At 34.2% G+C, this 26,327-nt stretch overlaps 3 protein-coding genes across 12 annotated transcripts in view; 1 reads left to right on the top strand and 2 right to left on the bottom strand.

The window, feature by feature from the left end:
• Window positions 1-3,357: 3,357 nt before the first annotated feature.
• On the bottom strand, window positions 3,358-12,648 carry LOC126745765 (4'-phosphopantetheine phosphatase). The gene is made up of 5 exons (XM_050453753.1): window positions 12,462-12,648; window positions 12,000-12,274; window positions 7,507-7,852; window positions 7,158-7,446; window positions 3,358-3,633 (listed from the first exon to the last, which is right to left on the bottom strand). Exons 2-5 carry the CDS (start codon window positions 12,236-12,238, stop codon window positions 3,443-3,445), a joined length of 1,065 nt encoding a protein of 354 aa, XP_050309710.1. The 5' UTR covers window positions 12,239-12,274; window positions 12,462-12,648; the 3' UTR covers window positions 3,358-3,442.
• A 3,404-nt stretch (window positions 12,649-16,052) lies between these two features.
• On the bottom strand, window positions 16,053-25,594 carry LOC126745985 (hydroxymethylglutaryl-CoA lyase, mitochondrial). 5 transcript variants are annotated; one of them, XM_050454067.1, is made up of 6 exons: window positions 25,203-25,593; window positions 18,432-18,571; window positions 18,254-18,377; window positions 18,094-18,201; window positions 17,998-18,032; window positions 17,795-17,942 (listed from the first exon to the last, which is right to left on the bottom strand). In XM_050454067.1, exons 1-6 carry the CDS (start codon window positions 25,263-25,265, stop codon window positions 17,939-17,941), a joined length of 474 nt encoding a protein of 157 aa, XP_050310024.1. In that variant the 5' UTR covers window positions 25,266-25,593; the 3' UTR covers window positions 17,795-17,938. The 5 variants fall into 5 exon arrangements, with proteins under 5 accessions (XP_050310022.1, XP_050310021.1, XP_050310020.1 ...); XM_050454065.1 differs by adding an exon at window positions 16,053-16,293 and having other exon boundaries at window positions 17,757-18,201; window positions 18,432-18,553; window positions 25,203-25,594; XM_050454064.1 differs by adding an exon at window positions 16,053-16,293 and having other exon boundaries at window positions 17,757-18,201; window positions 25,203-25,592.
• A 384-nt stretch (window positions 25,595-25,978) lies between these two features.
• Window positions 25,979-26,327, top strand: part of LOC126745983 (serine/threonine-protein phosphatase 2A regulatory subunit B'' subunit beta-like) — an 82,607-nt gene continuing 82,258 nt past the window's right edge. For 5 of the 6 annotated variants that reach the window (XM_050454062.1, XM_050454059.1, XM_050454058.1 and 2 more), the window contains exon 1: window positions 26,002-26,313. The gene's annotated coding sequence lies outside the window, so the exon portion shown is untranslated. Of the gene's footprint in view, window positions 26,314-26,327 lie in introns of all 6 variants that reach the window. The other variant, XM_050454057.1, reaches the window with a different exon arrangement.

Raw genomic sequence — 26,327 nt, 5'->3', positions numbered from 1 at the left:
TTTGATCACTGCTAACTCTACAATCGACCAACAAACTTTTTTGTTGAAGCCTAGTAAAGGAAAATTCCCGGAGCGGTTGTATGGACCCAGCAGTTTCAAGTACAACGCGGCTAGGCCACACGTGCTTTTAGCTCATGCATTCAGTGGATGCGATACTACGTCAGCTCCATTCATGATCGGAAAAGCAAAACTCGTGAATTTACTTGAGAGTAATGATGAAGTGCAAGAACATGCAGCAATTTTTAAGAAACGAAAAGTTCATCCGAAAGACATAGAAAATGCAGGACAAATAATTGTTGTGGGTCTGTATCTTGGGAATACTCAAAAAGATAAGCCGTCAGAGTTACGCTACAAGAAATTTGTGCAGGCAAAAACTAAAAGCAAGGTATGTGCGCTACCACCATCCGTCGAAGCGGCAAACCTCCACAGTCGCAGAGCCTACTTGCAGTTGTTGGACCACACTATGGATCCACTGGAATGGGGGTGGCAGAAGACAAATCAAGGACTGAAACCGGCAGCGAATTCGAAAGATCTAGCGCCAGAATCGATACTGAAAGCAATTTCTTGTGGATGCAAGACGAATGACTGCGGGGCAGCCGGCGGATGTCGCAAAGTAGGTCTTATATGCTCTGTTGCTTGTAAGTACTGTGCAGGAGAAAACTGCAGAAACGTTGCCCCAATATATTTGGAAGAGAATGACGTTGATGATTTACCTTCACAAGTTTTCAAATTGCCAAAATACCGAAGCCCCTCAGAGAACCGAAATGCAATGGACGAAGAAGGAACATCAATGTCGGATACATCTTCCAACTGCTCTTTTGAATTAGATGAAGTTGAAGAACCACCAAAAAAGAAATCAAAAAGAAGAGGAAGACCGAAAAAAACTGAAACAAATTTTGTATGCTTTCGAACTATTTATTGTATAATAAATTTTTCGTAAACTACCTTATACCCCACTGTATTCTCGTTATGCTTTAAAATTTAAAAATTCAATGCGTGGACGAAATGTCGTGTCGAGTGGTCGCAGGCGACCATAAACGATGTTTCAATATAAATATTCACATTCAGGTAAGTGTTCAAATAAATATATAGTAATATGTTAATGATGGAATAGCAGTAAAAAAGTGAAGAATGGAATTTTGCAAAAGTAATGCTATCAACGTGTACTATGCAATTATTCAGTAAGTAATTATCATTACATGCATTACGCAACCATAATTATTAAGGCACGTCACTTTCACAACTGCAACGCCCTCTGCTTTTGTTGTAATTGGTGCTCCGTAAACCATGTACCAATTTCTCTTATCCCTTTCTACTAAATCACTTCAATTATTCATTTTGTGCAAGTTAAAGAACATTTAATCTATGCAAATTTCATTTTCATGGACTTACAGCGGCATCTGCATGGCTTTTTTCAATTCGTCAAGAAGGGTAAAAGAAATTTTGTTCAGGTTCTACTTTAATTTCATGATGCGCAAACGTTAGGCGACGAAAAACAGCTTTCGCCAAACATCTGAGGCAGGCTACATACACGAAAGTAAACATTTCGGTATTAAATGCATAATATCTCAAGAACGGTAAATCGAAAAAAAAAAGTAAGACATGCATTTTGTAGGTATTTTTGTCATCTACATTTTTGAAATCCTTGCGATGGTTAAAAAAAAAATTGTTTCTTAGTGAAAAAATGAAAAAAGTCATTTTTGGTGACTTTGGCGCCCTCTAACTTTTCGAATTTTGGTTCTACAGCTTTGGGCCCATGAGATGAATTGTAGAGCACAAAAAGCTCTACATTTTATGTTCAATAAGTTTTTCTGCATGACTCACTGTTTAGCCGCAAAATCGATTTGAAAAACTTGTTGAGTTTCCCAAAAAAAGGGGGGGGGGGTTGACTCTCAATTCCGAGGACTTAAGCTTTTCTTCGGGAATACAATCGACCCTCAAAAAATTAGCGACTTGGATAGTTTTTAAAAGTTCTGGCCTTTTTTAATTACAGATTGACTGTACTAACACCTCTCCATAGGCAAAAAAGTATACTGTGCTGTGTGGAGCGAAGCTTTACATAAAAGAAAGGGAAATGACATTGCAAGTGCGGTTTACAAAAAACTTGATAAAGTTATGCAGGACCTAATTCAAAAACACAACAACCTATCAAAAATCACAATGAAATTTCCTGTTCCTGGCCATGCTTGTATCCAAGAAGTAGATGCAATCCACAGCTCAATCGAAAGGTCTTTAAATAAGGTAGAATACTATTCTCCTTTACGATATCTTTTAAAAGTAAACCTCCATAATCCATATACAATTATCCAAATGAAACAAGAAGATTTTATAGACTTTCAGTCTTTTTCAAGCCAACTCAACTACAATGCTCTGCCATTTTCAAAAGTAGTTTCTTTGCAGTTTTCTAGATCGTTTTTCGAACTCAAGTATAAAGATACATTTAACCCCACAGAAAAATTTTAATCTCTAAATTTACATCAAAGAAAATTGAGAAAGGGGCATGTTACAGCGGAAACAGAACAACTAATTATTTCACTGGAATTAAAAAGATGCGATAAAGCTATTCCCCTTGCATCAAGTAAAGTGGAGGCAATAAAGTCTATGTATAAATGGATTCCCGAGATGGACAGGCAATACTATGAAAGTATTTTTAGCCGTAAATAAAAGTTATATGCTTTGCTGGGTATGTTAAATTAAATACTAGTTTTGTGTTACAAAATTCTATGTTACATTTGGAAAAAAGAAAATTTATTTTTGATATAACGGAATCCTATGTTTTTTTTTTTCAATAAATTATTTTATGAAGAAAATGTTGTTTTTTTTTGGAATTTTATATCAATAAATTTTCTTATTTAATAAAAAAGAAAAGTACTTAATCGTTGCGTTTTAGGTAAGTCCATTTTTTTAAATCGATTTTTCCTAAATTATCATAATTCTTACATACAACCTTGTAATATTAGGGTGACGATTTATCTATCTTTTGAATAAAATTAATGTTTATTATTATTGAAAAAATATATAAACATTATCTTTGATTTTAGCGCTTTTTTTACCTAGAGTTTGTCAACCAGGAGACCCCGCTCGTAGCATCGGTCCCTGCATTAATTAACTGAGTAGTCAAAATTCAAAAGAAAAGAAAACTTATAGATAAGAGTGAGATGGTAAAGTCCTCCGATGAAAAACAAACCGAACCAAAGAGAGAGAGAGCCCAGAAATAAATAAAAAAGTAAGTCCTGCACTCTTCTTTCTTCAAAAGAAAACAACGTTCCAAGCTATAACAGTCACTTCCCAGTTCAGATTCTCCTAAATTTGCCTGCAAGTTATTTTTAATTGCCTTAATACAAATAATCCCGAAGCAACTTTTATAAAACTCCATTATTTTATTAAAATAAAACATTCAATACTAAAACTATTTTACAAGCTCAGGTACGTCCATTTTGGTTTATATAGTCGGTTCGTATTTGAATATGACGCTAAACTGATTCGCGCCAAGACTTTTAGCTAACCACTCGTTCTTCAGTACCGCTAATTTGACACTATCGACGGCGAATTCTGTATTTAAGTTGGTGTGCACCGATCGGCCCATCCCTTCTAGGACTATTAAGTCGGATTCTGTCATTAGGTCACAGAGTTCTGTAAAATTAAAGAAAGGAATCGGTTACATATAAATGGACCTCAAAGACTTACATAGGGTTCAACATCTGACTGATCTGGTGAAATACTCAAGTTAAAATATGCTTTATTATTTGTCACGGACAAAGCTAATAATATTCATTTATACCGTAGAATGGGGCTATTTGAGAATTTTTTTGAGGTTTTTGAGCGATATCTATAAGACAAAAGTAAGCTTGATCATTTTTGTAATGGCGTTGGAAAGACCTATGATAGAGGCATCTATTTCTTATATTTGACTAACGGCTTCCTCTTCTGGGAGCCGTAAAAAAAATTTTTTAGGGCCTTCTCAAATTGCCCCATAGGGTGGGGCTTTTTGAGAATATGGCTTAAAATTGCATAAATCATCATTTATCCACTGAAGGGGATATTTGGAAAACAAAAAAACATTTTTAAAAAAATAAAAAACATGTTAACATATAAAAAAAATATACAAAACAAAAAATATTTCTTGCAACATTGCAAATTACAATTAAAATATGTAAACAAAAAAACATAAAGTAGATAACTCTAAAAAATGATCAAACAAAAAAAAAACAACTTAAAAATAACTCTGGTTTGAAGGTAACAAAGGTTTCTTGAAGGTTACAAACAGTGGTAACTATATGTTTATTTTATGTTTAGTTCTGAAAGATTATCCGAACAGGTAAAAAACTGCCTGGTCCCTGAACCTTCAATCTTAGGAGGGCTAAGTATCATGATAATCATTTCGGTTGTTACCTCGTCTTCATCTAACTTAGGAGGAGATAAAAATATTTCCGTTTTGGAGGATTTTTTTAAAAACGATGTTTTGAAAACCCGTTCCCCGTTTAGCAGGGTAACGGATTTTATTTGTCCTATATAACATTGGCTTGAAATTGTTGCCGTGTATCGAACAACTACCCAATCATTGACCTTAAGATTACTAAAGTTTATAAGAGGATGGTCATCATCGTCACTTATTTCTTGCTGATTTTCATCATCATGTTCTTCTGGTTGGATTTCTTTATCAGGTTTTTTCAAATTAAAACAGGGAAGGCCTTCATCGTCAATATTTTGTAGCTGGTCTTCTTCATCATCTGATGATTCGCATGAACTTATTTCAGAAACATTTCTACTAGTAGACGGGTACAAATAAGATGTAGAAACACTTTTTCCTGCTTCTACAGTAGTAAGTTTCTTGCGACGCGGTGCTTTACGCTGCTCACAACTACCCATACGCATTTCTTTTAGGACATCCAAAACTGAGCATGAAATGCTTGAATCTAAAATATTAGAATCTGTACCTGTGGTGGACGATGCAGGTAATCTTTCCTTTGGTTGCGCAGGATTTAGAGGGTGCAATCCAGTTTTGGCAAATCCGGAGATTAAATTTTGCCTTCCTTTGCCATTCTCTTCAATCTTGTTATGGAGCTGTGCAAGCAATCTAGGGAATACATCTTTTGAGAGTGTAGTCATTTTCCGCCCTTGGCCTTTTTTCCACGTTGTCAGAATTTCGCGCCAATATTTCTTAAGTGGAGAATAAAATGCGACGTCTAATGGCTGCATGACATGGGTCGCATTGCTTGGCAAACAAATAAACGCAATATCCATTTTCTCGCACGTTTTAAGGACGTCTTCGGAAAAATGAGAAGATAAGTTGTCCTCAATGAGAGCCTAAAATGAAAATTAAATATGGGTAAAATGACTTAAACCTCTCTGTTATACCTACTCACCTTTTTTCCAGGTTTATTTTTAAAAAATGGAACTACCACAGTAAAAAACCAATTTCGAAAACAAGCGGAATCGAACCACCCGCTTTTAGACCTATTATATCTGGCACCTTTAGGGCCTCCCTCATTCCATGAGTCCCAAAGATGCTCACCTTTATACACTACATAAACTGGTAATATCTGGCCATCAGCAGTACCAGCATACATTAAGCTTATGGCTGTTTTTGTCGAATTTATCACTCTTTCTGGGTACCTTGATCCTCTTTTATAAATATATTTCTTAGTGCCTGGGTTGTCGGTAAGGTTTGTTTCATCATAATTTATCCTTAATCTAGGATTTACCGCTAATATAGTATCTCGGGCATTACCAAAAAAATTATCGATAACTTCTGGTGAAAGTGAAGCTCTTTTAGTTGAAATATTGGATGATAGACGGTTTGACATGAGCTTTTCGTGTCGTTTAAGAAAAGCTAATGCCCAATCTCTACCAGGAAAGTTATCCTTCAAACGAACCTCCTGTACACCTTTTTTATCCAGGTTATTCTTCGCAAAAAGTCTTAGATCCAATATGTCAAAGGGAAATCCCCAAGCTGCCACAATATTTAGGTATTTCACAAACTGTTCCTCTTCTTCCTTGGAAAATATTGAAGGTCTTCCCGGTTTTTCAAATATATTGGTCCCCCCCAGCACGTCTGCTTATGGTGGCGATGGGCACTTTGAAATGCTCGGAGGCCTTAGCCAAAGTTAACCGCCCTTTTTTTACTTCTTCTATTGCTCTGGCTAAGGCTTTCTCTGAGTAATGCCTATATGGCACGTAATTTTTGCCATTTCTGACATGGCTAAATGTTTTTTTATAAGTGCGCACCATTATCTCATACCATTCTAAAAAAGCCAATTTCATTTGAAAGCAATTTCTAACAATTTTCAAATAGCCCCCATGCCTTCTCAAATAGCCCCCAGTCACTTCTCAAATTACCCCACTCCAGAAAATACTGAATAAAAAAAAACAAAAGAGTCCTAAAATGTTTATGTTACCAATACACCTTCCTAAAACCCCATACTTTTATTTGGATTAAGTGCCAATATCATACAATTAATCGGTTTAGATTTACAGAGTAAATTTAACCACTTACCGTTTTTTCACCAAAAAACACGTGTTTTTCCTAATATTTTTACGCGCCAAAATAAAACAACTACCTTTCGTCGATCTGCGCTCGAGTACGCGGTTGCATGTGTACTAATGGCCTTGCACGGCGTTTGCCTATTGTTATTAACTCTGTGGGCGTTGTCGCCGCTTTTAACATTTTTCGGATGAATTCTCAAATTACCCCTGATTTCCAGAATAGCCCCATTCTACGGTATATCTTTGTCATAGTTTACAAATTAGAGGAGGATGGGAATAAAGTGATGCTTTTCTTGTTTGGCCAATTAGACACGAAAAACACTATTTCTAGACGATACAGACACTATTAATAAAATAAAGCCATGATATAGCAAATAGGGGGAATTTATATATCCCAGTTCTGCTATAATTAGACCAACTAAGCCCGAAAAACACTATTTCCACGCCTTTAATGTTAGCAACTGGAAAGTAAGCATCAAAAAGTTACAACATGCTTTTATGCAAGACTAAAACTCATCGCAGCATTTATCCTGCTTGATTCAGAACTTCAAGACTTTGACTAATAAAAATAAACTTTAAATAAAGATAAAATTAAAAATTATTATAAGTTCTCTTTTAAATCATCATGAGTATTTTTATATAAACATTTCGCCCCTCACACTATTCCTTACCTGACGGGATATTTTTAAGATCCAAACACGGTCCCTTTTGTCCATTTTCGACCGTCACCAACTGTCCATTGGCTATGGCACTTTTCAGGATGTGGCACTGTTGCGCTGCCTTACAACAATACAGGTTCAGTTCTTCGTATGTGACGTCATTGAGTGACGGGTACGAATTTGCTGTCAGTACCACCCTGGTGCCCATCCGTAGAAATTCCCGGACAAACGGTAGAATTCCCAGTATAAAATCGACCCCGGCATTATCTACGAATATGACTGCTTGTTTGAATATTCGGGTCTAAAAAGTTACAAACAGTAGTTACAATCTTGATGAAGTGACTAATTGCTTATGGCTTACATTAAGCCTATTGACCCAAGCATCAACGTCATCGATAAACCATGGTCTGCTCTCGATGGTGTTCATTGCTTGTGTTAAACCGAAACCCTGTGAACCCTCAAGCATATTCGCCACGACTGATGAGCCCCAGTCGAAAAAGTTGCCGGCCAGGACCCCTACAATTAACTGCAGCCATTTATCACTAAAATCTTCTATTGAATCAATAAAATTAATCCTATCGGCAAAGTTACATAGTGCCTCCTTTGTTTCAGTCTCTTTTTGCGATTGCCATGCATCTTTGAAGTGCACCCTAAAGTTTTCTTCGTGGAATTCTAACAAGGTCCTTACACTTAAAGGTCTTAGGATCCTATAGAGAAAAAAAACCATTATTTGTTTAAGAAGTAGATCGAAAATACTAAGCAAAGTTGTACTATAGTAGTGGAAAAAATAAATGTTAGCCTTAATTGAGAAGCAAGGCTTCGATGGTTTTTAGGAATGTCTAAAGCATTTGACTGTATTTCACACAGGACTTTCTTAAAGCAACTGTATGGTTTTAGAGGTAAACCCTTACAGTAGTTTCAGTCTTGTCTCTCTGTTAGAGATAATAATAATAATAATAATAATAATAAATCTTTTATTGGCTCATATACAAAAGACAATAGCTTTAATTTGATGCATAAATGTTATGGAATTCATGGGGAAAATTGTAAAGAAAATTACAGTGGAACTTAGGGAAGGTTCGATCAGGTGTTCCTGGAAGTAATTTCAAAACATTTTCGGAAATTTTGCAAATATGTCAACGATGTTTATATGGTTGAAAGGGGAATGAAATAAGCTGTAATGGATAATTGTTATGGAATTGACAGGGATAATTGTAGAGAAAGTGAGGGTATTTTTACTAAAAAATCATTGAATAAATATATATTTATCCTTTAATGGTGGGGGAGTAGGTATATATACTAAGAATTGTTTTAAAGTAACATATTATGATGTAAAAATGGTTTGTGTAGAAAAATGTTTTGAATGTTGTGCAGCATTTTTAAATGACTTAAATGTATATGTTTTAGCAATATATAGGTCTCCATCAGGAAATTTCCAACAATTCCTAAATTCAATTGAATCAATTATAAATAAAATTGGTATACATAAAAAAAATTTTTTTTTAGGAGATTTTAATGCCCACTTCAATACTGATCAGCAGCAGTTCTTTGACCTTTCTGACATCATGGGGAGCTATGGTTTTCAACAAACTATAACAGACCATACAAGGGCTGGAGCTTGTCTGGACAACATTTTTATAAATTTCAGCACTGATTCCTTCAAATCCAGTATGTTTGATATTGGGATATCAGATCATCTTGGACAGGAGCTCGAAGTGATCATTGAGAGTATTATTGGTGGGACTCTGCATCACCATAAGGTATGTAGGCCTGTGACCCAAAGAGGTATGTTGTCTTTCTTCGAACTGGTTTCCTCATATAACTGGAATTTTGTGACAGAGGAGAGTATAGCTGTCAATGACTGTTTCAAAATATTTCTATCTTCTCTAGAAAAAGCATATACTCAATCTTTTCCCCTGAAAACATATAGGGTGAGGACCGATCAGAGAAATACAATAACTTGGTTTGACAATTTTTCAAGCCTTGACGATTTTTTTAATGATACCTTTTAACCTGTGCTCTGACATCATTTTAGTGTTTTAGTTTTGTTTCCTGTTAAATAATTTAATTTACTTCTTCTAAATTCTGTTTTATTGACAGCTTTACTTATTTTTTAATGAAATTTATCAAAAAGATGCTTTTTTTTTCTCAATCTGTTTTGTTATGATTAATTTTGGTAATGTGTGTAAATTTTATGGTAAAGTGTTTTAGATGTTATGTTTGTTTCAATTTGAAATTTAAAGTAAAAAAGTGCAAAAACAGAAATTTTGAGGGGGAGTTTAAGGACTTTCAAAAAGTTTCTAGAGCTGCTATACAGGAGGCAAAAATAAAAGCCAATGATAAATTCATCTCATCAGCTTCTAATCCAACTAAGGCCGTATGGCAAGTTGTTAGGTAAATAGTAGTGTAGGTACGTCAAAAACGAAAAAATCTCATGAAAGTGACGATTTCAATAATTTTTTTTCACGTATTGCCCATGATACTGTTAGAGACATTCCACTGTCGCGGGGTGACCCATTCCAAAGTCTCTATGTATGCCGGAGAATGTGTTCTCTTTCTCTCCTGTATCATTCATAGAAGTAAGAGAGATTATTGATGGCTTAAAAAATAAGACTAGTCAAGACATCTATGGGCTAAATGTCAAATTAATTAAGTCTGTTAAAAACATTATCATAGCTCCAGTAACAAAACTAATAAACAGATGCTTCAGGGAGAACACTTTTCCAGGTGTGCTCGGATCAGCCAAGGTAATACCTATTTTTAAAAAGGGTGATCCCTGATAGGCCCGAGAACTACCGTCCTATCTCCTTGCTGCCCATAATCTCAAAAATCTTGGAAAAATGTATTGCTCCTCAACTTGTGAAACTTTTTGAGGGTAACAATCTTTTCACATCCAGCCAGTTTGGTTTCAGAAAGGGTAAAAGTACCACTATGGCCATTTTAGACTTAGTTGATTACTTGTTAAATGCTTTTAATAACTTGCAATATGGCAGTGTCTTGTTCTGCGATCTGAGCAAGGCATTCAACTGTGTTCCCCATAACATATTGCTGCAAAAACTTTCTAAATATGGACTAAGTCCCAACAGTGTTAAACTTCTCGCTTCCTATCTGGCCAATAGAGATCAGATGGTCAGTGTTGGTGGGGTGTCATCAGCAAAAAGTGGGATAACCATAGGTGTTCCCCAAGGATCTGTTTTGGGGCCTATCCTCTTTTTGATCTATATAAATGACCTACCATTAACTGAACCATCTGGTAAATTCACCATTTTTGCTGATGCCACAACAGTGGCATGTGCCGAAGATACTCTTGAGACCGTGGAGAGGAAATTGAGAGTATTGCAGGGGGGAATTCAGGAATGGTTTAACATGAACCGATTGCATCTCAACGCAGACAAGACCAACAAAGTTATTTTTTCTCTGAGACTAGCTGACATATCAAAGGATTTTTCTTAGTATTAAGTTTCTAGGAGTTTTATTGGATCCTCTACTTCACTGGCATTCCCACATTAATATTGTTGCCGGAAGGCTAAAAACATCTATATATGCCCTTCGTCGCTTAGGTGGATGTTTATCTGAATCTGGCTTAAGAACAGCCTATTTTGGCACCTTCCATCCCATAACCACATATGCTATTCTAGCGTGGGGCAATGCCGCACAAACAAAAAGGTTGTTTTCACTACAAAGAAGGGCAATCAGAATTTTGGGTAGGCTGGGTTGCAGGGAGGATTGTAGATCTGTCTTCTCTATGAAGGGAATACTTATCCTACCTTCCGTATATATATTGGAAAATCTTTTATGGGTACACAGGAATAGGGATTGGTATAAAGTATATGGTGATATACACAACTATGGTACTAGAAACACAAATAGGCTAGTTCCAATTTATCAACGCTTAACAAGGTGCCAGGGTGGTCCCGGATTTCTAGCTGTTAAGTTATATAACAAACTTCCTATCGACTATGTGGATTTAGATTTGGAACATTTTAAGAATAAAATAAAACAAATTCTAGTCTCTAATGCCTTCTATTCAACTGAAGAGTTTTTAAACTTCACATTCTATCTGTGATATTGAGTACCTACCTATATATTGCATTTTATTTAAGACATATTGTGATTGTGTATCATTCATAGTATGTATATCAATCATTGTGTTTTGGTTTTAATGAGTTTTATGTAGTGTTTTAGGAAAAATTTTCTTATCAATTTTTATAAACAGTCACCCTATTTTTTAACTTTGTAATTCTTGACTTGTGTGAATACTATTTTGTATATTGGCATTAATAAATTGATTGATTGATTTAATAATACACCTTGCTTTCAAGAAATTAAATAGGATTTTACTATAGATTTTTTAATTCAACTATAATTTTCTTAAAAACTCTTTTTTCTCAGGCAATTATTTTCTGCAGAAAAACCGTTTTTCCCCTTACCCCCCCACCCACCCCACACAACTTACCAGTAAGAAATTGTTTTCAAAGATCATTGCTTTCCAAATAATACACATAAATAACATCTGGTTTCATCATTAATATCTAATCTAATAACACAGTTTGTTTATTTATATATATTGATGAAAAACAATGTTTTTGCAGAAAATATATATTTAATTTAATGACACTGTTTATTTAAATTTGATATACCTAATATTATATATAAATATTTAGGAAGACCTAAAAAAAGTTGTCAATTTGATGCCTGTGCATATTTCAGTCTGGCTGTATGGACATTATATTTGGGAAACCACATGATTGCTACAAATTACTTTACATAGACTTTACTATATAAGGTACTAAGCCTGTCCAACCTTTTAAATTTTCTGTACATTTTTGTTAATCTAATTATACAAAAACTTACCTGGGATCTAACTTAAGTTCCTCAACTAGATCATTAAATTTTTCCTGACACAGCCTGGCATGCTCTTCGGCTTTTGGGTTATCGGGAATCAGCTTGGAAATTTTAGCAACAATTTTCTTTACAGTTTGTTGAAGTGTGGGAAGCCAATAATTCCTTGCGGCCTCATTAATCGAAAGGTCCTGTATATCGGGCGTATAATGTTCCGGATCTTTTAATAAGGGACAAACCTGATTGTTCATTTCTGTGTCTTCACTGTTCAATGATTCTCTGCAGCGCTATTATTATAATGCTACTGTTATCTTGTTGGTATTAGATTTTATGGTATGTATTATAATAAATCAAGTTCCAATATTTAACGAGAATATTGCTGCCGTAGCAAACCAAATAAAGTAATCATAGTTTATAAACCAGACGGAACATAAGTCAATAATGATTTGGCAAAAACGTGACTTTAATTGTTACCCTGTTGTTTTCCAGATAGTAGTCAAACTTTCAATAATTGGCTTCTATGTATGGCTGTTATTAAAGGCAAGTAATTCGTCTTAGGAGTGCTTTCATTCCTGTTTTCCTACACAGAACACAAATATATAGTTATTGTTTTCCTATTTGTTTTTATTATTCCCTTGTAATTTAAAAAAAAAACAGCTTTTGACAGAAATCATATGATGAGGTGCCATAATGACAAAAGAGTGAGAGAGCCTACGCTAGAAAATGATGCGCACCAATCAACGTCACACGAAAAAGGCGGGATATTTGAATTTAAGCACGACCAGTTTAAGCTCGATTCGTAAGATCACCAAATGCACATTATCGATCAAGTTCCTATTGGTCGGATTTGAATTTGTAAAAGGGCGGCATAATTAGTCTCTCAAAGAATGATTCACATATTATCTGAGTCAAATGGAAAAAAAATTTCTTCTTTCAAATAATTTGCTATTAGGCACTTATGACACTTATTAACTCACAAATTGTTTTTAGTTAATTGTACGCCTATTCCAGGCACTTAAGTGATTACTTAGACTAGTATATATATATATATATATATATATTAAGACACTTAGTGCAGGCTCTTATTTAAGTTAGTTAATGATTTTTTCCAGGCACTTAACACGACAATTCACTTAGTACAGGCCTTAAATGATTGGAAAACAGTATATTTTCCTTCCAGGCGGTCTGGTAAGTGCCTGGAAAAAAATTATTTGTTCCAGGCAATTAAGTCAACTCATAGAGTGTTTTTAATCAATTGAGTGCCTGTTTCAAGCAATTAAACACACATAGAAATTCTAGAGCCACTTATTCACATCATAAATCAAATCTATAAGACTGGACATATACCCTCAAGCTTTAAATTAACAGTTGTCACTCCGATTCATAAATCAGGACCCAAAAATGTTGTCAGTAATTACCGGCCGATAAGCTTAATAACTTGCTTCGCAAAAATATTTGAAAAAAGTCTGAAAGACAGATTATTGAGCTTCTTTGTCACTAATAACATTTTCGCTGAAAATCAATATGGGTTTTTACCAGGTTGTAGTACTTCCGATGCATTACACAAACTCACTTCAGCAGTCACTAATCATCTTAACCAGAGCAGAAAGTGTCTTGGTGTTTTCATAGATCTCGCTAAGGCATTTGATACTGTTCCACATAACAAACTGTTTGAAGTTTTGGAACATTATGGGGTAAGAGGAACTGCAATAACTCTAATGAAGAATTACTTAAAAAATAGACGACAAGTTGTTAAAATAAATAATACTTTAAGCAAAGAAGAGGTAATACAGATAGGAGTCCCGCAAGGCACAGTGTTAGGCCCGGTTCTGTTTATAATTTACTTAAACTCTCTCCTTAAAACAAAACTTAATAATGGAGAAATTATTTCATACGCAGACGACACAGCATTACTTTTTAATGGTACAGACTGGGATCAAACAAAGCAGTATGCCATAGAAGGCCTTAATCAAGTAAAAAATTGGCTGGAAACATTTAAGCTAAGTCTAAATGTCACCAAAACCAACTACATTGCCTTTTCACTAACTGCAGCAAATAGACCCAATTTTTCTCAGTTTTCTATTGATAGATATCTCGGGATATATGTGGATCAGAATCTTAAATGGCATGTACATGCAGATTATCTGGCAAATAAACTAAAAAAAATGATTTATAAATTTTATATACTTAGAACGTTTCTAAATATTAAGGAACTTATTATAATTTATAAATCACTCACTGAGTCAATTTTAAGATATGGTATTTTAGTATGGGGAGGATTATATAACAATGCTTTATATAAATTAACTATTGTCCATAAATATATCTTGAAGACTATTTTTAACAAATCAAGGCTTTTCCCTACAAATCAACTTTTTACAGAACAAGCAACTAATATAAGGACATTATACATTACAACAATATGTACATATATTCATTTTAAAACTCACATAAGAAACCATATAAATCATATCCATAATACAAGATCAAGGGCTAGAGGTGATTTATACATTCCTAGCAGTTTAAAAAATATAAATTTAAAATTCTTTGTATACTTAGCACCAAAAACCTATAATCTTCTGCCTTGCACATTAAAAAAATTAAAAAATAAATCAAAATTTAGCAAGGAATGCAATAAGTATGTTCATAACCATTACCAAGATTTTGCCACTGTTTTCTAATGTAGGATAGTTAGTTTTTATACTTGTATATAATATGTAATAACAAGTGTTATGCAATTGTCGAGAGACGTAGGTGTTTAGGACTAAAAGGACAAAAATATTTCATTTAAAACTAGGACAAAAAATATAAAATCGAGAGCAGGATTTATCACAATAGTTTTAAGGTTAGTTAAGCAAGTTTATTATAATTCGGAAAATAGAACCAACTTTTTTTGAAACAACAGCGCACACAGGTGTGTTATGAACACCTAGGCGTTAATTTAAGATAGATACAGTGTAATAATATATATATATATATTTTTTTTTGTTCGTACATAATTTTTCTTTTTATAAAATTACTGTAAATAAATGTGGCAGGGAGTCAGGGTGTACTGATCCCTCCAAATAATAAAAAAAAAAAAAAAAGTGATCGGAAACTTAGTAAAGGCACTGAAGTCAATTGAATATACTTATTGCAAGCATTTTGAACAGGAAGGCACTAAGCGCAAGCTCTTAAGTTAGTCAAAGACTCTTTCTAGGCACTTAAGCTAATAAGTCACTTTAGTCCAGGCTTCACACTCCTGGAAAAAGGAATTTTCTTTTCCATTCCAGAAACTCAAATCAGTTTTACCTACCTAAGAAATGACTTAAAATTAGTTATTATTGCTTCTTCCCGGCACTTGAGACAATATGGAATCATCCTTAGGAAGTTGATTTGTGAAAATCTAAACCTGAAATCTATGTTAAATAAAGCCTTGAATGCCTGGAAAACGAGGATAAATTGATTCTAATGTATAGAAAACACAAAAACTATATGTGACTCCTAAATGACTAAAAATGACTCCAAAATCCTGGAAGAAACTTAAGAATTAATTCGAAAGCCTGGAAGATTGTAAAAAATGATTCCCAAAGTCTGGAGGCCCTGTCTGCTTTAAGGAAGGCATTAAATCCCTGAAAAATAAAGAGTTTTAATGCCTGGAAGTTACAAAAAATTACTCTAAGATTTTTCAGAAGCCTAAATAAAAAACGATAATCCATTTCAGATGCCTGGAAGTAGAAAAATATTAAGAATTATTGTAGGAACTTGGAACAAAAATTCCAGAATGGGTGGAACAACAGAGCATCTAAAAAGTAGATACTGGCAAGGATCTGTGAACAAATCAGGACCTACGCATATATAAAACCCAGATACCTGATTTATACTTACCATTTCTTTGCTGTGTACTAAATATTCAAAACGAACCGAAATTACAAATTAGATATACTGGTCTGGCACACTCAGCTCTCGCGTGAGAACCATTGTCGTTCTCTCTTTAACTTAAGGCCCCTACGCTTAAGAAACGAATGTAGAAAAATACTTTAAAGTATGAAATGAAGGTTTACCTCAAATAAAACAATACTTGACTTTGTTACAACTATATATATTAATTAACAAGTATTTTCCTTAAAAATATATCACTAAATCTTAGAAATCAGAACATTATTAACCCTAGATTGAGGTGGTTTTCCCAAAAAATCCGAAATAAACCTTCCGGCTTTAATCAGTTTCTTTAAACTAACACCAGTTTCGACACCAAGTCCGTGCAACATATAAACCAGATCTTCAGTTGCCACGTTGCCGGTGGCTCCGTTTGCATAAGGACAACCTCCAGGTCCTCCTGCAGGTCTAGCAACAGATGAGTCAACAACGTTTATGCCCTTGTCCAAAGCTGTACAGATGTTCACTAAGGCTTGTCCGTAGGTGTCGTGGCAGTGTATAGCAAGTTTATCTGCTGAACACACCGTTAGGATGTCTGGTAAGTGCCTGGAAAAAAATTATTTGTTCTAGGCACTTAAGTCAACTCATAGAGTGTTTTTAATCAATTGAGTGCCTGTTTCAAGCAATTAAAGTGATCGGAAATTTAGTAAAGGCACTGAAGTCAATTGAATATACTTATTGCAAGCATTTTGAACAGGAAGGCACTAAGCGCAGGCTCTTAAGTTAATCAAAGACTCTTTTTAGGCACTTGAGCTAATAAGTCACTTTAGTCCAGGCTTCACACTCCTGGAAAAAGGAATTTTCTTTTCCATTCCAGAAACTCAAATCAGTTTTACCTACCTAAGAAATGACTTAAAATTAGTTATTATTGCTTCTTCCCGGCACTTGAGACAATATGGAATCATCCTTAGGAAGTTGGTTTGTGAAAATCTAAACCTGAAATCTATGTTAAATAAAGCCTTGAATGCCTGGAAAACGAGGATAAATTGATTCTAATGTATAGAAAACACAAAAACTATATGTGACTCCTAAATGACTCCAAAATCCTGGAAGAAACTTAAGAATTAATTCGAAAGCCTGGAAGAATGTAAAAAATGATTCCCAAAGTCTGGAGGCCCTGTCTGCTTTAAGGAAGGCATTAAATCCCTAGAAAACGTGAATAATAAAGAGTTTTAATGCCTGGAAGTTCCAAAAAATTACTCCAAGATTTTCCAGAAGCCTAAACAAAAAATGATAATCCATTTCAGATGCCTGGAAGTGGAAAAATATTAAGAATTATTCTAGGAACTTGGAACAAAAATTCCAGAATAGGTGGAACAACAGAGCATCTAAAAAGTAGATACTGGCAAGGATCTCTGAACAAATGAGGACCTACGCATATATAAAACTCAAAATACTTGACTTATACTTACCATTTCTTTGTCATGTACTAAATATTCAAAACGAACCGAAATTACAAATTAGATATACTGGTCTGGCACACTCAGGTCTCGCGTAAGAACCATTGTCGTTCTCTCTTTAACTTAAGGCCTCTACGCTTAAGGAACGAATGTAGAAAAACACTTTAAAGTATAAAATGAAGGTTTACCGCAAATAAAACAATTCTTGACTTTGTTACAACTATATATATTAATTAATAAGTATTTTCCTTAAAAATATATCACTAAATCTTAGAAATCAGAACATTATTAACCCTAGATTGAGGTGGTTTTCCCAAAAAATCCGAAATAAACCTTCCGGCTTTAATCAGTTTCTTTAAACTAACACCAGTTTCGACACCAAGTCCGTGCAACATATAAACCAGATCTTCAGTTGCTACGTTGCCGGTGGCTCCGTTTGCATAAGGACAACCTCCTAGACCTGCAACAGATGAGTCAACAACGTTTATGCCCTTGTCCAAAGCTGTACAGATGTTCACTAAGGCTTGTCCGTAGGTTTCGTGGCAGTGTATAGCAAGTTTATCTGCTGGACACACCGTTAGGACATCACGAAGCATAGCTTCTATAGTATTTTTGGTTCCAATACCGATAGTGTCACCTAAAGACAGCTCATAACAACCCATAGAGAGAAGAGATTGCGCTACTTTGCTTACGGATGCAGGGGATACGGCACCATCATATGGGCAGCCTACAACGCATGAAATATATCCTCTAACATGAATGTTACGTTTATTAGCCTCTTGTATTACAGGTTTTACTCTATCCAGACTATCTTGAACTGTGCAGTTTATGTTTTTTTTTGAGAAGCCTTCGGATGCTGAAAGGAACACTGCTACTTCCTTAGCACCTACTGAAATCTAAATGCAAATGAGGTTATTTAAAGGTCTAATTGTGTTGTTTTTTACATACAGCAGACTCTAAGCCTTTCATATTTGGTACAAGCACCGGATAAGATATTCCGACTTTCCTGTTTATACCCCTAAAGACCTCGGTATTGTCTGCCATCTGCGGAACCCATTTTGGACTAACAAAACTGTAAAGAATAATTTACAAGGGGCTCAACAGAGGCTTTGCAACATATGCTTACCTTGTCACTTCGATAGCCTTAAGACCTGTTTCTGACAACTGATCGATCAGGTTTATTTTGATATTACTAGGAATTAGTGTAGGCTCGTTTTGTAGACCATCTCTGGGACCCACCTCGACGATCTTTATAAAAGATTTGTTCTTAGGAAAAAATAAACTATATTAGGGAATTCTGGAGTTTGTCAATATTTTATTTGAAAGTTATGTCTACACCAAGAGCAGTGGTGTATGATTAAGTGAATATTTTGAATATTCTACCTTTCATTTCTGATCTTACTTTATTTTTATGAATATAAGGAATATCTATATGATCTGGTATATTACAGGTACTTCATCTCTATTCATTTCGTGCTTAACTTTAGATGTAAAGGAAAGTTTGTATGTGGGTTTATAAAAAATATTTCAAAATTCTCAACATAAATTCTTTACCTTGGTACAAAAAGGGCCAATGTCCAAATTTTCCATATTTGAGTTATAAGCATAGAAAGTTAGTTTATTAATGACTTAACATTATTGAAAAGGCCAAAGTCCAAAATACTTGTGTTTTAGCGAAATAAACAAAATACACAAAGGCCTATGTCCAATTCTAGTTAATAGAAAAAAGGCCAATCTCTGTACTTTTAGCGTAATTTATTATATTATTAGTAAACTGTGTTTGAATAACGTTAAATTATCAAAATGAGCAAAAGGACCCTGGAAATTTTGCAGAGATGACTGAGAAAAAACTAAAAAACGTGTAAGGAATGAAAAAAGTTGGATGGAAAATGAAAGAAGGGATCGCAAAGAAAAAGGAAAAGAATATAAGACAAAAAAAGGAATCCTAATACAAAGGGCAAAAGAGCTAAAGGAGCCATGTGAATGTAAACTAAAATATTGGCAGAAAATTGAAGATGTCCAAAGGCAGAATCTATTTAGAGATTTCTACAATTTATCAAGGCACAGTCAAGATCAGTTTATAGCAGAAACTGTTAAGGAATGTGCAAAATTTAGAGAACCACAAAGAAAATCAGCTGATAAGCAAATTAAACCTAGTCGAAGAAACTTTTCAAGAAAGTACTTTCTCACAAATGAAGATCACAAGAATTTGGAGGTTTGTCAGAAAATGTACCTAAATACTTTTGATTTGACCCTTAAAAAAGTGAGAGTAATTGTCGAAAAAAAAATTAAATGATTCAAATATTTGCTCTTCAGACGGTCAGGGAAAACATCAAAATCATTATAAAGTTACCGAGGAAAAAAGAGATTTTATTAAATCACATATTAATAGTTTTCCTACATACAGCAGTCATTATTCTAGAGAGAGGACATCAAAAAAATATTTAAGTCCCGATCTTTCAATTGCCCAAATGTATCGACTTTACATTCAGTATTGCGAGGAACAAAACATAAGCCCCGAAAAAGAGTTACTTTACAGACAGATTTTTAATGAAGAATTCAACTTTTCATTTCATGCCCCTGCGAACGACACTTGCTCTAAATGAGACAGTTTAAATGTAAAGTTAAAGACATTTGATGGTAAAAATCTTACAGAAGAAGAAGAAAAAACTAAAATTGAAGTTTTGGAACAAAGAAACGCTCACCTAAACCTCTCTGAAATGGCTTACAAACTTAAGATAAAGAAAACAGCAAGAAAGATATCAAATTTGTTGTTGCATCATTCGACCTACAAAAGTGCTTACCTACACCATATTTGCGTAATGGCGTTTCTTTTTATAAAAGACAACTCTGGACTTATAACTTAACTGTTCATGAGACTTCAACTGCCGGCAATTTGGGAATTTCCTTTTTATGGGATGAGACAACTGCTGCTCGTGGAGGTCAAGAAATTGCTTCATGCATTCGAAAATACATCTTGTCATTACCAAAGGAAACGGAAGTTTTAAATCTTTATAGTGATTCATGTTCGGGGCAAAACAGAAATATTTTTATGTGTACTATGATGAGCTATGTCTTGAAAGAATGTCAAGATCTAGGACATAATTTGCAAAAAATCAACCACAAATTTATGGAACCTAGTCATACTCATATGGAGGCCGACACAATCCATGCAGCAAGAAGAAAACGACTGCTGAAATAGAAGTCCCCCTTGACTAGACTAATTTTATAAGAACTGTGCGCCGAAATCCACCCCTACAAGTTAAGGAAATTACAAAAAGACTTAAAATTTTAACAGCCTTTTGACAAAAAATGAGATTGGTGAAGTTGTTCCGTGGATGTGGATTAAATGGATGAAGTTCTCCGTTGAACACCAGTTTCAGATTTTTTACAAAACGAGCTTTAACGATAGTAAAGAGTTTAAGGTTGTTGACCTGAGAAGAGGTTCTGTACGAAACTGCACTCTTAAAAATAGGTGAATAAAAATTCAACAATTGTATAGATTTTACATACAATTTGATTCTGGAAATGGTACAGAATCAATTTGTGTAGAATTTCTCTATGCTATTGTGTTTAAACAACTGTGGTTCTATAATCAACAAATTGTGTATCAATTTGATTTATTTTATTGTATATATAGTACACTATTTGTGTACTTAAATTCGACAATATTTTATATTTATTTAATATAATTGTTCAGTAAAAAAGCAAACTCTTAGTGTTTTTTTAAGATGGTATGTACAGGAAAAAAACACAATTTGTGCATTTTAAATACACACGTTAGTGTAGGTTGTTTTAACAATATATTTTATTTTCTTTCATTTCAACTATTAAATTTTATTACAAATTGTGTATAATAATACTATATATTGTTTTATAAATTTAAATATAGTATAGGTTACTTATTTTAGGTTTGTATATCAAATTAACGTAAGAACTGGAGTTTTTTATTACAATATTTTGTATTTATATTCATAAACATTTTAAAATAATTAATATATTTGTATAAAAAAAATAAACAAATTGTTTAAAAATTTAAAATACGTTTTAGAGAATTTCGTCATAAATCTGTGTAATAATAAATTCTAGGGCGCCTGGGAAAAACAGGATAGGTCATAATTTGATTAAAATAAAATAAGTCTTGTAAAAAATGGGAAATAAGTGAGGCCCAACGTTTGGTAAGAAAAGTAGTCATATTAGAAAAATACAGATTGAATATGTATTTTCCTAATTTGACTTATTTTCTTTTTATCAAACGTTATAGGCCCCACTTTTTCCCATCGTGTTACTTAATTTACTTATTTAATTTTAAGCAAATTATGACTTTTTTATTAGATTTTTTACCAAACTACATTGGATTTCAAAAAAAAAATGTGGAATATTTATACACATCATCTTAATAATTAATATCCACTTATGGTGTATTAATTTAATATGCAATAATTTTATGAATTATACACATTAAAACATATACAAAATGCCTGAGAATTTTTATACAGGACTGTGAGATATTATCTAACAATTGTGTATTAAAATTAAACATTTTTTTTTACACAACAAAATGTGAAAAAATCCATCGGAATTTTTCTGTGTGCGGCCTGCGATTCTGGATATTGATGTGCCTAAACCTATAAATCAAGAACCTTTACCATTGGCAGATCTAAAAATCAAAGATTTGTTGCCCTACATTAGCGATTATAACAAACCATTTTATGAGAACTTATAAAGATCTTCCGACTTGTTGAAGATATACAAGACCCTGAGCATGAAGAAAATAACTAACTTTCTCTGTTATTTTAGTGTATAGGTATCATAAGCAGTAAAGATTTATGGCCACAGAAAATTAATTTTCTAATGCTAAAAAATACGAATTTCGTGTATAAATAAAGATTATTTTCGTAATTGGGATTGTTTTATTGTAGCAAAAAGGCCGATGTCCATTAGCTCTTTAATACCGCCTTGGGCAATGTCTGCGCTTAGGGGCCAATGTCCATTTTTTTTGCAATTTAGAAGACTAACAATACATTTTCAAAAAGAATCCCTTCTTAATATTTAAAATCCCAAAAATAAGTAAAGTAGGAAAAAAGGGTCACAATTTATAAAAATATAAAGTCAATCCATCTCATTAACCCTGTTTTTCTCAAAACAGCTGAAATGGACATTGGCCTTTATTCTACCAAAGTACAGAATTAATCTGGGATATTTAAATGTTTATACTTTTTTATTTTTTGATTTGCATCAATTGAAAAGAACAGAAATCAAAAAACTCTGAAATAACAGATTTGACATTAAATAGGTCTAATTAAAATCATAGCTGCAATTTAATCTTTAATTAAATATTACGTCATTTTATAATAATCATTTAACCCCTAATTGCAACAACATACCTCGGAACAAGGGACTCGGAGAGATACAGACTATTTTTTGAGCACAAATTTTTTTAAACTGGTAAAAATGTTAATGTAAGTGTATTGGAACCCAGGCAATTTAATTGAAAGGTTAAAAGCTACTTAAAGGCTTTTTACTCTATTGATAACTACTTCCAAAATGACTTTTCCAACTTAGTGTGAGTGATTACTATCTGCGTTAAAATCTAATAATTAAATTTCTTGTGAAAAATTGTGTTACAATGATTATTCGATGTGTATAAATATTCTTAAGTATTAATATTTGACTTGATTCTACCAGCTTTTGAGAGGTGGGAACAAGTTGATAACTTATAAACCAACTTCTCTAAGGCTTTTGATAAGGTTAGTAAAGGGCGTCTAGTCAGTATGCTTAGGATATTGTATAAATAGTGTACTTAATAATACTATGCGGATAGTATCACTTGATATCAAGTGATACTATCCGCACCTACCGTATCAAATACCGGCTTGAAATTCAGACAAGGAGGAGAAAGGTCAATGACAACTTCATTAGCCAGTCAAGTAACCCTGTCCGGGCAATGTGGCGGGTAATTACAGCTCTGAACCCTAGCGTAAAGGAATCGGAGCTGAGTGATATTAATGCCAGCGATTTTAATGAATCTTTCGTGAATGTTCCTGCCAAACTAAAAGAGACTCTTCCTCTGCCTCCCAAAAATCCTTTAGCTTATTTGACTGGCCCTTGCGGACCCGGCTTTTCCTTTGCCGAAGTTACTTTCATCCAGGTCCGTCAGGTGATTGATGGCATGAAGAATAGTGCAAGCAATGATCCATATGATTTGAATATCAGACTCATAAAGACTATTAAGAATTTAATTATTGTTCCCCTGACCAAACTAATCAACCTGGCTATCTTTGAGGGCACATTTCCATCCTGTCTTAAAATTGCTAAGGTCATTCCTATTCACAAAAAGGGTTCAAAAGTGGATGTTGAAAACTACCGTCCCATTTCTCTGGTGCCTATCATTGGAAAGATTTTTGAGTCTTTACTCAAGACTCAAATAGAGGAGTATTTTGAACAAAACTCTTTATTTCATGTGAACCAACATGGGTTTAGAAAGAAACACTCCACCACTGGTGCGGTCCAGAACCTGTGTGACGTGGTGCTTGACGGATTTGAAAGTGCTCTGTACTCCCAAGCCTCATTTTACGATTTATCTAGGGCTTTTGATTGTGTGGAGCATAATATTCTTCTTCAAAAGCTCAACCACTACAAATTTTGTTCGAGAAGTCTGTCACTGCTACAGTCCTACTTGAGTGACCGAAGTCAGTTTGTTTGTTTTGGGAGATGTAGGTCTCAGAGTTTGTCGATTGAGCATGGAGTGCCTCAGGGATCCGTTCTCGGACCTATCCTGTTTCTTATATTTGTTAATGACCTACCAACTTGTCACCCTGATTGCACTTTCTATTTATATGCTGATGATACTACATCCCTGTGTACTAATAGGAGTTGCGCAAACATTTCGCTCAAGGCTCAAGAATCTTGTTCTCAGTTTAGAGACTGGGCCATTTCCAATAGATTGTGCTTAAATGAGTCCAAAACTCAAAATATAATTTTTTCCCTTCGGGACGTTGATTCCCAGCAACAATCTTTAGGTGTGTCTGTGGATTTTCTGGGTGTTAGATTGGATAGTGGTTTGACGTGGCAAGGTCACATAGATGAATTGTCAACCAAATTATCCAGGTGTACTTTCCTGATTCGCAATTTGTCTGGGTCTGTCTCCGCAGGTACTCTCAGGACAGCTTACTTTGGATATTTTCACTCTCTAATGACGTATAACTTACTAAACTGGGGTCACTCAGCGCATATGCCCAGGATTTTTGCATTGCAACGTCGATGTCTGCGAGTGATTGCGCAGATTGGATACAGGGATTGTTGTAGGGTCCACTTCAGGCTTCTGAGAGTTCTCACCTTACCAAGCGCCTTCATACTTCTGTGCCTTGTATTCATTAGGGAAAACCTACCCAGGTTTGCGACTCATGCTAGCACTCACAGTCATGACACCAGAAATAGCGGCTCCTTGGTGGCACCATTTAGGAGACTCGAGCGTACCCGTAATGGCGTGTCTTATTATGGAATTAAGTTCTTTAATGTCCTGCCGGTCTCCGTTAAGGATTTGCCTCTTAATGCTTATAAGACAAAGGTAAAACATTTTTTAGTCACCAATGCTTTTTATTCATTTGAGGAATTCCTGAGCTCAAATTTCAGTGCTATTGCATAGGCTGGGTCTCTTGACTTTTAGTGTTAAGTGTTTTTAAGCATTACTTTTTAGGCTTATATGTGTTTTATTTTTGTTCTTAGGTAAAACGAATTTTACAGTTTAATACTTTTATTTGGAGTTATATTTTTGACTGACTTGTGTAAAAGCTTTGTACTTTTTGGCATGAATAAATAAATAAATAAATAAATAAATAAATACTACTATATAAAAGTTATCACTAGCTAAATATACATAAACTAGAAAACTTACTCGAGAAAACAATAGCAGGACATTATTAAAAGGAATTTTGGTGATTTTTCTAAGATGGTCCATGTCCTAACAATAATAGGTCGTTCTTCTTGGTTCTTTAGTAGTTTTCTTCGTTTCATTTATTTAAGAATATTGAAAAATAACACAATATGGTCTTATCAAGTTTGTTATCCTACTGTAATATTTATCAGGATCAGAGCATAGGCTGCTATCATAAATTGATTGCGTAACACCACAGAAACAGCTCATTTAGAATTATAATGAAATACTCGGCCAGCATATTACGTTATTTATGTTAATTTCCTTAATATTACAAATAAACATATTATTGTATTTATGATTTTTAAGTATGCTATGCTGTCTGTACTTTGATCAGCTGATGCATTTGAAGCATTCAATGTGCATTTTGACATTTAAAGGCCGCGGTTCCTATTGACGATCCATCAGACCAATCAGCTTCAAGACGACCCTGGCGCCAAATTTGAATTTACTTGACGCGAGAAATTTAAATACTGCCTACGGGAGCTCCACTGGACTAAAATGGATAATTAAACACCCAGTCAAACATAATTAGACCGAGATTTAGTGTTCACTTTTTGTTTATATTGTTTTATTTGGTATCTTGGGGAAAAAATGTTAATTTTATGTTACAGAAATCCTCTAAAAAAACATTGTAACTAGCAAACGGCTTTAATAGATGGCGCCACTCGATTTAATTTCAACCTTACCTCTCTCTCTCTAAAACTGCTTCTTTTCTTTCTAACCCGTTTCAGGCTGAAAGGTTTGTTTTCAATATTTCAATTTTCATTTGAATTGCTGAAGTTTGGTGGGATTACTGCACGAATTGGCGAGAAAATCGTAAGGTCTCAGGCTCAGCTGTCAAAGTAAATGAAAAAATTGAGAATTTTTCAAAGGATACAGAGGAAAATCCGCTCGGAAAATCGTCGATCGTCGGGAAAAACCACTCGGAGCGGTCGCAATGGTGGTTAACATTCTGTTTACGATGCATCGAAAGTGGTAACAGTGAAAATTGGGCGTTTTTTCCTTCCTTGTAGTTTGGTTTTTCAGTGGGTGTGTGGCCGAGGATCTTAAGAAAATTTAAATTTTGCTGGTAAGTTTAAGAAA

The sequence above is a fragment of the Anthonomus grandis genome, chromosome 16 (assembly GCF_022605725.1).
Source record: "Anthonomus grandis grandis chromosome 16, icAntGran1.3, whole genome shotgun sequence".
Classification (NCBI taxonomy): Eukaryota; Metazoa; Arthropoda; class Insecta; order Coleoptera; family Curculionidae; genus Anthonomus; species Anthonomus grandis.
Note: the sequence above shows the minus strand (reverse complement) of the source record. Positions and strands in the feature narration are given on the sequence as shown.

Bases quoted from the DNA above. Each gene is read 5' to 3' on its own strand.
- LOC126745765 (XM_050453753.1), bottom strand. From the start codon at position 12,238: ATGAACAATCAGGTTTGTCCCTTATTAAAAGATCCGGAACATTATACG. The intron at 7,853-11,999 runs GTAAGTTTTTGT...TTTTCTCTATAG, and splicing joins GAACTTAAGTTAGATCCCAG to GATCCTAAGACCTTTAAGTG. The intron at 7,447-7,506 runs GTAAGCCATAAG...GTAACTTTTTAG, and splicing joins CTTGGGTCAATAGGCTTAAT to ACCCGAATATTCAAACAAGC.
- LOC126745985 (XM_050454064.1), bottom strand. From the start codon at position 25,265: ATGGACCATCTTAGAAAAATCACCAAAATTCCTTTTAATAATGTCCTG. The intron at 18,572-25,202 runs GTAAGTTTTCTA...TTTTTTCCTAAG, and splicing joins TCCTGCTATTGTTTTCTCGA to AACAAATCTTTTATAAAGAT. The intron at 16,294-17,756 runs GTTGTCCTTATG...GAGGACCTGGAG, and splicing joins ATCTGTTGCAGGTCTAGGAG to GTTGTCCTTATGCAAACGGA.